Source organism: Onychomys torridus, chromosome 7 (genome assembly GCF_903995425.1).
Source record: "Onychomys torridus chromosome 7, mOncTor1.1, whole genome shotgun sequence".
NCBI lineage: Eukaryota > Metazoa > Chordata > Mammalia > Rodentia > Cricetidae > Onychomys > Onychomys torridus.
The window spans coordinates 106,918,985-106,936,158 of NC_050449.1; the positions used below are offsets into that span (position 1 = coordinate 106,918,985).

At 43.5% G+C, this 17,174-nt stretch overlaps 1 protein-coding gene and 1 pseudogene across 1 annotated transcript in view; both read left to right on the forward strand.

Annotated features, from left to right (window-relative positions):
• The first annotated feature begins 2,325 nt into the window (after nt 1-2,325).
• LOC118586613 lies at nt 2,326-2,697 on the forward strand (annotated as a pseudogene).
• Nucleotides 2,698-3,917: 1,220 nt separating this feature from the next.
• Dync1li1 (dynein cytoplasmic 1 light intermediate chain 1) overlaps nt 3,918-17,174 on the forward strand; it is a 34,876-nt gene continuing 21,619 nt past the window's right edge. The window contains exons 1-2 of the mRNA XM_036193677.1: nt 3,918-4,190; nt 4,368-4,441. Coding sequence (XP_036049570.1) covers nt 4,045-4,190; nt 4,368-4,441 — 220 coding nt within the window. The 5' untranslated portion in view covers nt 3,918-4,044. The remainder of the gene's footprint in view (nt 4,191-4,367; nt 4,442-17,174) is intronic.

The following is a 17,174-nucleotide window of genomic DNA, read 5'->3' on the forward strand; positions in this document are numbered from 1 at the left end:
TGGAGAGAAACTCAAACCGATACCACTAAAATCAGGAACAAGACAAGGCTGTCCACTCTCTCTATATTTATTCAATATAGTACTTGAAGTTCTAGCTAGAGCAATAAGACAACAAAAGGAGATCACAGGGATACAAATTGGAAAGGAAGAGTCAAACTTTCACTATTTGCAGATGATTTGATAATATATATGACCCCAAAAATTCTACCAGGGAACTCCTACAGCTGATAAACTCCTTCAGTAAAGTGGCAGGATACAAGATCAACTCAAAAACATTAGTAGCCCTCCTATACACAATGATAAAAGAGCTGAGAAAGGCCAGGCAATGGTGGTGCATGCCTTTAATCCCAGCACTTGGGAGGCAGAGGCAGGTGGATCTCTGTGAGTCTGAGGCCACCCTGGGCTACAGAGTGAGTTCCAGGAAAGGCTCCAAAGCACCCTGTCTCAAAAAACCAAAAGAGCTGAGAAAGAAATCAGAGAACATCACCCTTTACAATAGCCACAAATAATATAAAAAACTTGGGATAACACTAACTAAACAAGTGAAGCACCTGTTTGATAAGAACTTTAAGTCTCTAAAGAAAGAAATTGAAGAAGATATCAGAAAATGGAAGGATCTCCCATGCTCATGGATAGGTAGGATTAACATAGTAAAAATGGCAATCTTACCAAAAGCAATCTACAGATTCAATGCAATCCCCATCAAAATCCCAACACAATTCTTCACAGACTTGGAAAGAACAATAATTAACTTCATATGGAAAAACAAAAACCCAGGATAGCCAAAAGAATCCTGCACAATAAAGCAACCTCTGGAGGCATCACCATCCCTGACCTCAAGCTCTATTATAGAGCTATAGTAATAAAAACAGCTTGGTACTGGTATAAAAACCAACATATGGACCAATGGAATCGAATTGAAGACCCTGACATTAATCCATGCACATATGAACACCTGATTTTTGACAAAGAAGCCAAAACTATACAATGGAAAAAAGGAAGTATCTTCAACAAATGGTGCTGGCATAACTGGATGTCAACATGTTAAAAGATTACAAATAGATCCATATCTGTCACCATGCACAAAACTCAAGTCCAAGTGGATCAAAGACCTCAACATAAATCCAGTTACACTGAACTTAATAGAAGAGAAAGTAGGAAGTACTCCGGAACGCACTGGCACAGGAGATCACTTCCTAAATATAGCACCAGTAGCACAGACACTGAGCACAACAATTAATCAGTGGGACTTCTTGAAATTGAGAAGCTTTTGTAGGGCAAAAGACATGGTCAATAAGACAAAAAGACAGCCTACAGAATGGGAAAAGACCTTCACCGACCCCACGTCTGACAGAGGATTGATCTCCACAGTACATAAAGAACTCAAGAAATTAAACCTCAAAATACCGAACAATCCAATTAAAAAATGGGCTAAAGAGCTAAACAGATAATTCTCAAAAGAAGAATCACAAATGGCTGAAAGACATTTAAAGAAATGCTCAACATCCTTAGTCATCAGAGAAATGCAAATCAAAACGACTCTGAGATACCATCTTACACCTGTCAGAATGGCTATGATCAAAAACACTAATGACAGTCAATGTTGGAGAGGATGTGGAGCAAAGAGAACACTCCTCCACTGTAGGTGGGAATGCAAACTTGAACAACCACTGTGGAAGTCAGTATGGCAGTTTCTCAGAAAATTGGGAATCGATCTACCTCAAGACCCAGCCATACCACTCTTGGGCATATACCCAAGGAATGCTCAATCATACCACAAAAATACATGCTCAGCTATGTTCATAGCAGCACTATTTGTAATAGCCAGAACCTGGAAACAACCTAGATGCCCGTCAACTGAAGAATGGATTAAGAAAATGTGGTACATATACACAATGGAGTACTACTCAGCAGAGAAAAACAATGACAGCATGAAATTTGCAGGCAAATGGATGGAACAAGAAAAAATCGTCCTGAGTGAGGTGACCCAAAACCAGAAGGACAAGCATGGTATGTACTCACTCATAAGTGGATACTAGATATAAAGCAAAGAACAATCAGACTGCAACCCACAGAACCATGGAAGCTATCCATATATATGGCGTGGGGGACCCTAGGATGACTGTAGCTTATAATAAGAGTTGGTTTTACTCAATTACTGAGCACCCCTCAATGAAATATTATAGTATTAAGATAAGAATTTGTACTGTATCAAGCTGTAATTGAAAAATAAATAAATTAATTAAAAAATAAAAAATAAAAGAAAAATTTGAACTATAAAAAAAAAACAAAAACAAAACCGCTCTTTTGGGTCTTGGCTCCAAGATGACCAAAAAAAGGAGAAACAACGGTCAGGCCAAAAAGGGCCGCGGCCATGTGCAGCCAATCCGCTGCACGAACTGCGCCCAGTGCATGACCAAAGACAAAGCCATTAAGAAGTTTGTCATTCGGAACATCGTAGAGTCCGCTGCTGTCAGGGACACATCCGAAGCAAGTGTCTTCGATGCGTATGTGCTTCCCAAGCTCTATGTCAAGCTGCACTAGTGCGTGAGCTGTGCTATTCACAGCAAGGCAGTCAGGAATCGATCCCGGGAAGCCCGCAAAGACGGGACACCCCCACCACGATTTAGACCTGCTGGTGCTGCACCACGACCTCCACCAAAGCCCATGTAAAGAGATGGCTTCATAAAGACAGAAGAAAAACACCTTAGAAAAATAAAATGGGGCTTACACTTAAAAACAAACAAACAAAAAAAAAAAAAACAAAGAAACGAACAAACAAACAAACAAAAAAACCCAACCTAAAACTCAGAGAGGGTAAATCATGAGGTTACAAAGCCAATAAACTGAACTCAGATTAGCCAGCCTACAGAGTCTAGTAAGTGTCAAGTGATCTGCAGCAAATACAGTGCTTGGCGGTGGACTTTCTTGCTAGCATAACAGCATTGTTCAGGTCACGTGAACAAACGATCTTCAAATATGGAAAAAAATGCACAAAAGCCAGACTATTTTCAGCCATTGCTTTTACAGGGTGCATGACAGAGCTTTAGAGCCATCGACTCTTTCTCGAAATGGCCCTCGGACATTCCAATATATTTAGCCAATAATGTTGTGACAAATAATTATCTAGGTGCTAGCTTAGGTTCTCTGTGCTTGCTGGTGACGGTGAAGGTGATGGAAAGATGCCGGGGGCCGGGGGTGGGGTAGGGTGAGGGTGGGGTCTTTCCCAATCTCTCAGGGGACATTTCTGACATCAAGATCAGAGGCAGGCATGGTGATGTGCACCTGCTAAACTCAGCACTTGAGACAAGCAGGCAGGAAGATTTCGAGTCCATCCTGGGCGACATGGGATTCCAAACAAAGAAACAAACCAAAACACAAATCCATCAAGACCATTAATTGTACAAGTGCTGCCAACATTTTATCTGTCATGCAGCTGCATAGAAACTGGAAGAACCGGCTCCAGATGTGGGTCCAGCCTGAGGCACTCATCGTCCCTTGAGAATGCAGAGAGGAAAGGCCAGAAATCCGGGACGATGCTAATCCCGGCGGCGGGGACGGGGACAGCCGGTTTGTACCTGGGCGCAGTTAAGGCTGTGAACCCCGCTTGGACCGACTGAATGGTGGGCGGCGCAGGTTCCACTCTGGTCCCAGGTTACCGCCCCACTGAAGGGTGGGCGGCTGTGCCGCACACCTGACACACCTTGCCCGCCCTACCGCTGCAGCCCCGGTGACAGGTGATGCACGCGGAGCAGCGTTTCAGCTCGGAGACCCAGGAAAAAGACAGCGCCGCCACTGAGTACAGCGACTCACGAGTCCGCGCACGCGCAGTCCCCCGGCCTGGGCTACCGCGCGTGCGCAGCAGCGTCCCGCTCCTCCGACAGCCCCGCCCCAGACCCCGCCCTCGGGCTTGGTTCCCGCCCCCGCAGGCGCGGTCAGCTCCAGAGCCCCGAACGCCCATATCCGGGTTCCCTCAGCCGCCGCCGCCGCCGCCGCCGCCTCGCTCTTTCAGCCCTGTCAGGAGTGGTGTGATTCCCGACCAAGATGGCGGCCGTGGGGCGAGTCGGCTCGTTCGGTTCATCTCCGCCCGGGTTAGCCTCGACTTACGCCAGCGGGCCTCTGGCCAACGAGCTGGCGTCCGGCAGCGGCGGTGCGGCGGCGGGCGACGACGAGGACGGACAGAACCTCTGGTAACGGCCGCACCCCTCTCTGGTGCCCCGCGGGTTATCTCCTCGCCCGGGCGGACGCCTTGGGGATCCCAGAGCTCCGCGGGAGCAGGGAGCCGGGCGGGGCCTCCCGGGAGCTGGGGCCGGCGGTTCCCGTCCTGGGCCGGGCCCGGCCTCAGCCTGCGCTTTGCTCCCCGTTAGGTCCTGCATCCTCAGCGAGGTGTCCACGCGCTCGCGCTCCAAGCTCCCGACCGGGAAGAACGTGCTGCTGCTGGGTAAGTGCTCTCCGTGGTGCCCGGGGCTGCCGGGGCACCCATCGGCTCGCCCACTCCCTTTGTGCGGACAGCGGGGCCCGGCCGCGCCCCGCCTCCCAGCCTGCGGCTGACAGCTGGGGGACGAGGGGACCAGGTCCTCCCGGCATGGACCCTCCCGTCCTTTCTCCTCCCTGGGATGTGGGGTGGCCCTGTCATCTCCCCTGGGAGACAGAACGAACACAACCACCCAAGGGAATCCTAGTGGTCTGAGCCTCTACCTAGACCGACGGGGACAGTTTTTCCTTTCATAACAGAGATTGGTAGCAGGAGGGCTCCAGCGCAAATGCATGCCATTAATATTTAATAGCTGCCTCTTTTGTGTAATTGACAGGAGCCCAGACTGGGTCGTGATGAGTGTTATTTGAATCAGCGTTCTCCCGTTCTCTCCGCGCTGTGTGCTCGGGTTGCAGTTGGCTTTTTAACTGTCACCTAATAACTCCGAAATTTGTAAAGGGCTGTAGAACAGCGTTCTTCTCATTTAGTTCCTTCCACCGAATGGCTAGAATAAGGGAGCCCTGTCTCTCTCCTCCTTCTCTCCGGTATATTTTATCTCTGCTGGCTGGAAAGGACTGAAGGCCAACAGACAATCCCAGCCTCACATTTTTACAAGTTTTTCCAGCTCCAGGAGAAATTTCTTGCTATCTTTTCTTTTCTTTCTTTCTTTCTTTCTTTCTTTCTTTCTTTCTTTCTTTCTTTCTTTTTTTAAATACATGCAAGATATTGGAGTGTATAATAAGATGACAGATTTTAAAACTTTGATATGGGTGTCTCAAGACTTTAGACTCTTGAATTTTAGCCAAAAGGCTGGGAAGCTGTGCCTGAAGAGTTTTTGTTATGTGTGCCTAAGAATTGCTACCTGAGAGGCTCCACAGTTGACTGTGAATGGGTAGGTAGGAAGAAATGACTCATTTTCTATGACCTCCTATCATTATATTCGTCCATCTTTGTGTTGTATAAAGCTGTGGTCAAGCTACTTGGAAAATCAGCTTTGTACCTTACCTTTCTTTTCGTGTGATTGAAAGCACCACGTGCAGATAGCCTGGATTGAATAGAGGCCCCATCACATACAAACCGTGTGATATTAAGCAAGTCCATTGCTGTCTGTAAACCTGAATTCCTTCATCTTTCAAATGCGAGCTGTGGAAATAACAGTGCCTGCCTCCTGGAATTGTGGGAGGGTCAAACTGGGAAGCCAGGCAGCAGAGACTGTGAGATGGACTTGTGCCTGCTGCTCCCATTGCAGTGTGCCCGGTAAACCTGTCTTCTTCCTTAAAAACAAGAAAGGATTACTGCCTACATAAGCAGTATTGATAGGGCAGAGATAAATTAAAGTAGGGTCCCAAAGCAACCAAAACAAAAACCAGCTCCAGAGCATGCTTTTAATTACTAATGTAAACAGATTACTACTAATTGCTACAATGAATTTAAGACTGTATGACCCCCTTGAAGTGGATTCTGTTTTAATTACTCTGTTATATAGATTTTTTTTTCATTTGCAGCTCACCAGTAAAAAGTGGCAGTCTTGTTTCTTTCTGGTGTTTTCTAGATCCTTCTGACACTGGGTCAGTCTAAAGACTTGGTATACTTGGAGGCCCCACACTCCTTCAACTCCCCTCTGCCTAGACTAGATTTTTTTTTCTTATGAACTTAATAGTTCAGAAAGCTCCATCTGTTGTCAAGTTATATAAGCCTGAAATGTCATGTTTTTCTTTCAGTACTATTAGGGTTTTCTTGAGTCCTTTTCAGCTTTGGAAAAAGCTAATCATTAATTTTCAAATGCTGTTTATGCAAAAATACAGTTACTTTCCCAAAATTGCTCTAGGGAGTTCTTAGAGACATTTACTTATCAGGTGTTACAGCAGTGTTCAGTCTGTGGTGGTAGAGGAAGGAAACACACAGTAGGTGTGCCGTTGTCTTTGTTGTGAGTTTGAAACAGTCAGGCCAGGGAGATAGGTGCTTGGCTCTAGTGTGTCATTCATGAGTGAGGGTGGTGTTTTGGAGACTATGTTAAAAGAAAAAAACGAAGTCTGAGCTCATTAGCAAGGCTTTGTATTTCAGAATTCGCCTAGTAAGGGAGGGATGATGTAGGCCTTTGTCTGAATCCCTTGCATAGCTACACTGCTTAGCCACACACCATAGTTTAACCCTTAGCTTGCTAGTTCACCTTTCCTCCAGTAGGATAAAAGAGTCAGAACTATATGTAAGGGATTATCAAAAGTATTTCCTTTGCCTTTTATTATTTCAATTATGTCTATGTGTGTAGGTGGGTGGGTGGGGTTATATACACATGAATGCAAGTGCCCACAGAGGCCAGAGGTATCATGGGCCCCTGGAGCTGGGGTTACACAGGCAGTTGTAAGCTGCCTGATACGGATGCTGTGATTCAAGCTCAGGTCCCAGCAAGAGCAGTGTGTGTTCTTAACCACTGAGCCATCTCTCAAAAACATTTTCATACACATCTCATCTACAGGTCTATCATTGCCCAATCTAGAAGGTAGATGATAGCACCAATTTATAGACGAGGTGATGGTATTTAGATACAGTTAAGTAGGTTCTCCAAACTCATATTGTTGTTAAGGGTCCTGTGTGGTGTTGCACTGGTATAGCTTTCCAACTGGATTGAAGTCCCTTCAAGGAAGACAGTGCCATATACAAAACTCTTACTAGTCATTAGTTATTTTTGACCCAAAATACCGGTAATTATTTAAAGGAAAAAAATCTGGTCTTAATCCAGGAGGCTAAAGCATGAGAAAATAAATCAGGGCTGTATAGGAGACCTTGTCTTTAAAAGGATTTGGTGGTGAGCACCTGTTGTTCCAGTATTTGGAGATTCAGGCAGGAGGATAGGGAATTCAAATCCATTCCCAGTTACATAGTAAGATAACAACAACAAATCAAAAACCCAAGCAAACAAAGAGTGAGGGCTGGAGAGATGGCTTAGTAATTAAGAGCACTTGCTGCTCTTGCAGAGGGCCCAGGACCACATGGTGGCTCACAGCCATCTGTAATTCCTGGTCCAGGGGATCTGACACCCTCTTCTGGCCTCCTCACCAGGCACACAAGTGGAGCACATACACATGTGCAGGGTAAACGCTCATAAATGTAAAACAAACAAGCCCCCCAAAATCCGAACAAAAAATAACTCCTAAAAAACAGAACAACAACAACAAAAAATACCTAGCAGGAAAAGATGAAGAAAATCCAAGTACTTATTGGGCTTTTGGATGTGGCTTATTGAGGGATATAACTGGTCATGACACTTGTGAATAAGCAGACTTATTAATCTACTTAGGTCTGGCTCATAGTGAAGCCCAGAAGGACTATGATAGTACTTAATCATTCTACCTATATCTGTGTCTTATTTCTTTTTTAGTGGGGGTGGGGTGGGTAGTAGGGATTGAACTCGGAGCCTCACGCATAATAGGCAGACACTCTTACCACTAAGATGATCCTAAGCCCCTGAACTATTACTCTTTTAAGGAGCAGGGATTAAAGATCACCAGGGTTCTGTAGCCATAGGAAACATGTCTTTATTAGTTATGTCAATGCTGTTTCCTGGTTAGTGATTATGAGACTATGATGCCAGTGATAGAATGATACAAAGAAGAGTGTCTCATATCCTGAGTTGAGGATTAGCATAAAATTATGTGTTTAGTATATGTTACTACTAAAAAATACCAAATACAAAAGGTTATGAGGATCAGATGGCATATTGTTATCTTAAAATAGGGCATAGGGCTGGAGAGATAGCTCAGTGGTTAAGGGCACTGCTTGCTCTTCCAGAGGTCCTAAGTTCATTTCCCAGCAACCACATGGTGGCTCACAACTATCTGTAATAAGATCTGTTACCCTCTTCTAGCATGCAGGTATACATGCAGACAGAATACTGTATATATAATAAACAAATAAATCTTAAAAAAAAAAATAGTCAGGGCTGTTAGGTGGCACACGCTTTTAATCCCAGCACTCTGGAGGCAGAGGCAGGATCTCTGAGTTTGAGGCCAGCCTGGTCTACAATGAGTTCCAGGACAGGCAAACTACATAGAGAAACCCTGTCTTGAGAAACAAAAAGTCAAGGCCAAGTTTTCTGTAGAGGATCAGATACTAAATACTGTATGTTTTGTGAGTCTGTTGCAGTTCCTCAGTTCTGCTCTTTAGTCCCCAAACAGCCACAGATAATACCTGAATGAATGAAACATGGCAGTGTTGTAAAACTGTCAAAACCGAGAGCAGAGCTGCAAGACTGATCGATACAGACTGGTAGAAGGTTCTTCAGCTACAGTGAAGTCCACTGAAAGAGAGTGCCAGCAGAAGCACCTGGAGCATTCGGGAGAGTAGCTGGACATGGTGGCACACTCCCAGTGCTTGGGAGGTGCAGACAAGAGGGTTGGGAATTCAGTCATCCTCATTGCATAGTGAGTTAGAGTTCAGCCTGGACTACATGAGACTCTTTGTCTCAAAAACAACTTAAAAAACAACAACCAAACAGCAGAGCCCTGGATTATTGGGCAGACCTATCTTCACTGGCTTAATAGATCACCTTTTCATTAATTTCTTCAGTAGTTTTAGAATTACACTGTGCAGAGTCATCCAAAGAAAACTGGGTTGAGACTTCCTTTCTGCCCTCCAGAAGCTTGTAAAGAACTGCGGAGAGATGACACAGTAGCAGGAGTTGGATGAAATGTCATTTTGAAGCAGCAGCGCCCATGGGAAGGTGTTGCTGGAAGTGCACTGGCGAGGGATAGAGGAAAGGTTTGAATACCTGCTGAGAAAGGCCAAGGGAACTCAGATATGGTGGAGGAGTCCACCTAGAGACTGGGCAGCTTGGAGGAGACTCTGTCTTTGGAAGCTGTGGCATTGTGGACACCACTTCCTGACCTATAAACTGAGATAATTTTATACTTCATGATATTAAAAGAACAAAAAGACATTATGTCTAAAAACCTTTAAAGTTGGAAGTCACTAACTTAAAAGTTGTGCATGTTTCATGCTAGAGAAAGAAAAATAAAATGTTAAAAAAAAAAATGAAGCCAACTCCTAGGCGTGGTGGCCCATGCCTTTAATCCCAGCACTTGGGAGATAGAGGCAGGCGGATCTCTGTGAGTTCGAGGCCAGCCTGGGCTACAGAGTGAGTTCCAGGACAGCATGGTGAGAGGTCTTATTGGAAACAAAACAATACAAAACCAAAACCCAACACAAAACAAAAAACAAACTATTATATATATATATATATAAAATTTATTTATATAACTATGTTTAAATATGTATTATCTGTGTGGTGTGGAGTGAGGACAACTTTGTTGAGCTAGTTTTCTCCTACCTTTTTTTAGTTTGAAAATTGACACCGTTTTTATTATGAATTGTTAAAAGATATTGCATCACAACCAAGTTTTGTGTTACATATTTGTGATCTGAGCATTCTGTAGGCTGAGAAATTTAGTTTGAGACCAACTTGTGCTGGAGTTCTTTGCCATTTGGGCCACATAGCAAGAGGCCCTCTTACAACAGCAAAATGCAGTGAATAAATAACTTAAAATAATAAGAACAACAACATAAGAAGCAGATTATGGCATTTTAGGTTTTTTTTTTTTTTCTACAAAATATTTCCTAAACTGAATGGAAAGAGGTATTTGTTCCAAATACTAGTCATTAAATAAAGCCCTTGCGTCAGTGTATGCTAACTTACTTGCACATCTTTATGACAACCAAAAGGTCTAGCAGAGTAGCATGCATAAGTGTGTAAAATCAGTGTTGGTTGATAATAAAGCTGAAACATGGGAAACCCTTCCACCTTTATGGTATGGTCCAGAGATTGAACTCAGATTGTTGGGCATGCTTGGCAATCATTTTATGTGCTGAGCCACCTCACCAGCCTGGCTTTATCTTTCTGTATTGAATAATAGTATATTTGGCTGTATCGTAATTATGGTTGATTACAGGCCATTATTGTTACATCTTATTTTCCATGTACCCAGTATTATCTTTGGGATAAATCTCTACGAGTGACATTGCTGAGTAATGCATACCATAGCTTCTGATAAAGAGCCTTTAGTTCAGTAAGACTTTGACCTCTGGAGCAGAGGAGCTAGTGACAGCCATTGGGATCAGCATTTACTGGCCTTAATGTTAATTGAATTAAACTGATTTTTAATTTTTTAATCAGTCTGTGAGAGTCAGAAAAATAACTGAGAATAAGTTCTAATTTTCATGTGATAGGAACTATCCTGTTACACCAGTTACTCGTGCTGAGGTTCTCCCAGGTGATGTGTTGTGTAGTGAGTGTTTCTGCTGTTTTACAGACAAGGGCTTTGTGTCTCAGGCTTCACTGTTCACTAGTATTCAAGACTGGCTTTGTCTTTTTGCTCTACAGATACTCCTTGATTCATTCTGAACAGGTGCACCAATGTTACCCATGACTGCAGCTGGGTAACAGCCTATTCCCACTTTTCCCACCAGGGAGGGAGATGGCCCCTGAGGGATGGGAGCAGATCAAAAGCCCCCATCTCTCTGGATCCTCCATATAACCTGTGGAGGGCCAAGTGGAAGATCTGAGCCAAAAGTAGTTGAACGAAAGTCCTTCGTGAGGCTGGGCGTGGTGGTGCACACCAGCACTTAGGATACAGAGACAGGTAGATCTCTGTGAGTTCAAGGTCAGCCTGGTTATATAGGGAGTTCCAGGACAGTCAGGGCTCGGTAGAGAGACCCCCATCTCAAAAAATAAAACAAACAAACAAACAAAAAACAATAAGAAAGGTCCCTCATGGCTTTTGTCACTAGAACATTCAGATGAAACATGTTGGTTTATGTTATATCGTGCAAGACCAAATAAAATTGCATCTTGTTTTTATATGGCAGGTTGGGGATTCCTTCTCACCTATTTATCATGATGTGTACCCCTGATGTATCAGGGGTGTGGAGATGCCAGCCAAAGCTCTGCAGAGAAGGTTTGTGGCACAAAACCTCTGCTAAGCTGGAGTCCAGTGTCTCAGCAAAAGAGAAGAAAGAGAAAAAAGAACGCAGAATGCTATTTAATTTGGCTCATTGTCATGAATGACAGGGGGTTGATCCAGGCACAAGGTAGTAATGTGGCTTAGTGTTCATGAGTGCTTTGGGTCATGAGTTGCTTTGCATTTCAGACAGTGCCACCCACTTTCTAGCCTGGGAGCATGATGTGCAGTAACTTCTGTGGAACCCTGGGAGCAGTGCTGTGCTTCAGTGTTTAGGACAGCAGTCACATTACCTGCTGAGTGTGGCTGGCTTCTCACTTTCACATGGCTGCATGTTTTCTTGATGTTCTTTTTAAAGTACTGCTGTTGGTCCTACAGGAGTTTCATTCTTACATTGTCACGGATACAATAAATAATAATAGTAACAGAATTTCAGTCCACCACTGTGGACATAGTCCCTGATGTGTCCAGGTTCACACAGCTGATGATGGGATGTCACAGTTGGAGGTCACATCCTAATCTTCACATTCTTCATATGTAAGTTGATGTTACAAAGTATCTTAATATGGGCTGGTGAGATGGCTCAGTGGGTAAAGGTCCCTGCTGTGAAGCTTGATGACCTGGGTTAGAAATCCCTGGCATCCACAGAGTGGAAGGAGAGAACTGAGCCCCTCAAGTTATTCTCTGATACCACACATTCTTAGCTTGTTGGACATTCAAAATCACCAGGGGACAGTCCCTGAATGTCAGTTGGGAACTGCTTTGCCCTAGCCACAGCCAGGGAAGAACCTTGTCTGACCAGCTGATGAGCAAAGGAGCACAGGCTTGTTGATCACTGCTGCAGACAATAGTGAAGTCTCCACTTCAAGTAAGCCTGTAGTTGTCTGTCAGGACTGTGCTCACATGAGCCACACACAAGACCTAGCACTTACTGGACTTCAGTTTTTTTTCTTATGCAACCACAGCTGTCAATTCTTATTCCTCAGTTCAAATTTAAAAACCAAAGTAAGGGGGCTGAAGAGATGGATCAGAGGTTAAGAACACTGGTTGCCCTTCCAGAGATCCTGAATTCAATTCCCATCAACCACATAGTGGCTCACAATCATCTATAATGAGATCTGGTGCCTTCTTCTGGCACAAAAGCAGAACACTATATACATTTGTTTTTCTTTCTGTTGCTGGAAATCAAACCCAGAGCCTTGTGTATGCTAGGCAAGCTCTCTGTCACTGAGCTATATCCCAATTCTGTGTCTCATTATTAGTTTTTTTTTTTTTTTTTTTTTTTTTTTTTTTGAGACAGGGTTTCTCTGTGTAGCCCTGGCTGTCCTGGAACTTGCTCTGTAGACCAAGCTGGCCTTGAACTCATAGAGATCCATCTGCCTCTGCCTATAGAGTGCTGGGATTAAAAGTGTGCCACCACCACCCAGCATAAGTTTGTTTGTTTGTTTGTTTATTTAATGGGTGTATGTATGTGCATGTTTCTGTACTTGAGTATGTTTATGTGTGATGGGGTGCCCTTGGGGGCCCCAAGACGATGTTGGATTCCTGGAGCTAGAGTTACAAGTGGTTGAAACCACCTACAGGCAGGTTGGGAACTGAACTCTAGTCCTCTGCAAGATCAGCAAGTGCTCTTAACTGCCTAGCTATCTTTCCCTTCCCATTTCCCAGTTTTATAGAGGCCACTTACCTATTTTAGGAAATGGAAACATGCGTGACAACATTCCTGTCATGTCATCTTTTTGCCCTGGCTTCTCAGCTCTTTGGTTTTTAGTCTAGTTAACAGTAAAAAAAAAATAAAAAGTAATAGTAGTAGTAGTAGTAGTAGTAGTAGTAGTAGTAGTAATAATAATAATAATAATAATAATAATAATAATAATTTCAATACAAGGTTTCTCTGTGTAACAGCACTGGCTGTCCTGGAACTTGCTTTGTAGACCAGGCTAGTCTCGAACTCATAGAAATCCACTTGCCTCTGCCTACTGAGTGCTGGGATTAAAGGTGTGCTGATATCATCACATCTAGCCTAAATTATTCTTTTTTTTTTTTTTTTTTTTTTTTTTTTGGTTTTTCGAGACAGGGTTTCTCTGTAGCTTTGGAGCCTGTCCTGGACTCGCTCTGTAGACCAGGCTGGCCTCGAACTCACTAGAGATCCACCTGCCTCTGCCTCCCGAGTGCTGGGATTACAGGTGTTTGCCACCACCGCCCGGCACTATTCTTTAAAATAGGAAAGGGGATTTGTGAAATTCACAAGAATCTAGGCTAGTACTGAGTTGATGGCACCTTTCAGTGACCACTCTACGAAGACAGAGATGAATAGATAGTTTGTCACACTTTGTAGGCAGTGGGGCAGTGAGCAAAACCATCAGAATAACTTGGCCTTCTGCAGCTTCCAGTCGGAGACTCAGTGCAGCATGTGTGTACTGGGGAGTTCTGTGAGAAGAGCCAGCAGAGGCGAGGATGGTTAGCAGGCAGAGTTCCTATTTGACTTGTTATTATTGTTCTTACTGTGGTGGTTCTAGGGATAGAACGTGCTGCCAGATTCATCTAGCTAAGTGCTCTGTTACAGGGCTACAGAGCTACAGCCTTATCGCTCTCTCTCTCTCTCTCTCTCTCTTTCTCTTTAATTAGTTAATTTGTTTTGGGAGAGAGAGTAAGTGCATGTGTCTGTGTGTATATGTGTATACATATATGCTCTTCCCCCAACCCCTGTACACAGGTGTGAATGGCCTGGCATGATGAGGAGGTCAGAAGACAACTTACAGGACTCAGTTCTCTTTTCCTTCCATCTTGTGGGTCCTAGGGACTAAACTTGGGTTGTTGGGCTTGGTGGCAAGTGTCTTTACTCCTGCTTTAGATAGATCTCATTAAGTTGCCTAGGTTGATCTTGAACTCACTCTGTAATTAGGGCAAGACTTGAACTTGAATATTCCTGCCTTAGCCTCCTGAATAGCTGTGGCTACAGACTTGTGCCACTAGGCCTGTCCCAGGCTTAATCTTACATGAGTCTGGCTTCCTGGCTTCTGCCACACAATCTTTCTAAAATATCTAAACTGCTAGTGGCTTCCCGTCATCTTAAGGACAGTTTAACTTTCTTAGCCTGGCATGCTGGCCTCAAGCTTGCCTCCTTGGTCTACTTTCTACATAGTTCATGCTGGTCTCAAACTTGGGATCCTACCTCACTTCACATAGTGCTGGAACTATAGGCTGTGCCACAGTGCCAAATGTTTATTTGTCCTTGTTAGAAGGACACTTCCTTTGCCTGGGTCTCTACACTCCTTTTCTCTTCCTGAATGATTAACTCCGGTGGTTAATGAGTCCTGCTTTGGCTGCAGTGTTGCATTAGTTGCAGAGCTGACTTCAGGCATTGCTAGGCTCCTTACTTCTTAGGATAGTGACTGTGGCAGGTGGGGTTTTGTATTTTCTCTTTTGTTTTTTGAGATGAGGTTTCTCTGTGTAGCCCTGGCTGTCCTGGAACTCACTCTGTAGACCAGGCTGGGCTCAAACTCACAGAGATCAAACTGGCTTTGCCTCCTAAGTGCTGGGATTAAAGGCATGTGCCAAAACTAACACCAGCTGATTTTATTTTATTTTTTTTGTATTTCTAGTTCGTGGTTTGTAGGCACAGATCTCTTAAGCTTTCCTATAGCCCTTCAAACGTGGTAATTTAAATTATTTTTAGTGTGAGGATCTACTGCAGCCTCCTGAGGTGATGGATAGAAATTCTCTTCCTTATAGCTTTCAAGCAATTACAAAGCTGTAAGTTAAATGCTATAATGCTATATAGAGCTAAGAGAATTTGAATCGCAAGACTAATACAGCAAACACTTTCGACATATCCCACATTGCAGCAGTTAGCTTTATTTCTAGCTTTTAAGCATGATGGTTTATCATGGGAATTATTGTTATTATCATAGATATTACTGTTTTTAGCCTAATCTGTTGTTTTGATGGCTAGTTTAATAGTATACCATAAAAGTAGCATGGAATACTCATTTAATTGCCACATTCTTTTTTTTTTTTTTTTAATTGGGTAAAATTATACTTGCTTGCTGTGCACAACATACTGTGTGGGACATATGCACCCTGAGCAATGGCTTGTCATGTCATATGTTGCCAGTTTTGTGATGAGAAGCCTCAGCATGCTCTGGGCAGTCCTCACACACACACACTGCAGGCTGTTGCAAGTCATGGGCTTACAGCAGTGCAGGAGAACCCTGATACCACTTTCCCTTTCTACTTGAGACTTCGTGATCTTTGTGATCTGTGCCTCACCTGTTCCCCAGATCCTGGGAACCACTGCACACAGTGGGCTTAGTCTCTAGCTCCATATAGAAGGGAAACTCCTGTGGCATTTGTCCTTTGTGCCTGGCTTATCTCACTTAACATTGTGTCCTCTTAGTTCATTTCATGTTTTCACAAATTCAGGATTTCTTTTATGACTTTTTAGCAATCTCCTGTGTATCTATATGCTTCTTTTTATTTTTTGAGGCAGGGCCTCATGTACCCTTAACTGGCTTCAAACTCATAAAGTTGAGGTTGGTTTTCAATTTATAATCCTCCTGCCTCCAAATCCTAAATGCTGTGATTATAGATATGTACCACCACGCCTAGTTTTACTGAATTTTCTATCAATTATCCATCGGATGATAACTCTTAAGTTGAGTGTCATATCTTGGCATTGTGGATAATGCTGCAATGAACAATGGAGTGCAAATACCTTTTCAACATACCAATCTGATTTAATATGTATGTATGTATGATCTATGTGTGTATGTGTGTAGGTATTTATGTAATGTATAAATTCTGATACTTATGGTTGTATTTACTAATAATGAGGTGTTGGAAAATGATTCATGAAAATAACCAGTCTTCAACTACAGATATAATATGGTAGTAAATGTTGTGAGGTACCTTCTTTTGTAGTACCTATAGTCTGGTTTTGAATTAACTGTGTAGCCCAGGTTAGCCTCAAGCACTCATTACATTGCCTCAGTCTACTAAGTGCTGGGATTATAGGCATGCATGTAGCTGGATTTTTCTCCAGTCCTGCTCAGCACCACAGACCCTGCAAGAAAAATCCAGCTACACCTGCATCATTACTTCTGGTGTGTATTGGTTAGTTTTTTTCTCTACTCGATACAAGCTGGAGTCATTAAAGAAGAGGGAACTTCAACTAAGAAAATGCCTCCATCAGATTGGCCTGTAGGCAAGCTGTGTAAAAATTTTTTGATTGATGTGGAAAAGCCCAACCTACTATGGACCTCCCTGGATAGTTGGTCCTATGGTAATAAGAAATCAAAGAGGGATGGAGAGATGGCTCAAAAGTTATAGCTGCTCTTGCGGAGGACCCAGGTTCAATTCCCAACATGCATACAGACTTGCAGAGCCTGTAATTCCTGTTCCAGGGGATCTGATGCCCTCTTCTGACCTCCACAGGGCAGGCACACACATGGTGAACAGACATACATGTAGGCAAAACATTCATACAATAAAATAAAGATATAAAAAAGAAAGCAGAAAGAGCAAACCAGTAAGCAGCACTGGTCCATGGTCCCTGCTTCAGCTCCTGCTTCCAGGTTCCTGCCTTGAGTTCCTGCCCTGACTTCCCTGAATGATGGATTGTAAGCTCTAAGGTGAAATACCCTTACACACCAAAGTTGGTTTTGGTCATGGTCTTTATTACAGCATTAGAAACCTAAGACAATTGGCATCTGGAATACTTTGCTTTTTAAACTTTAATTAGGTTT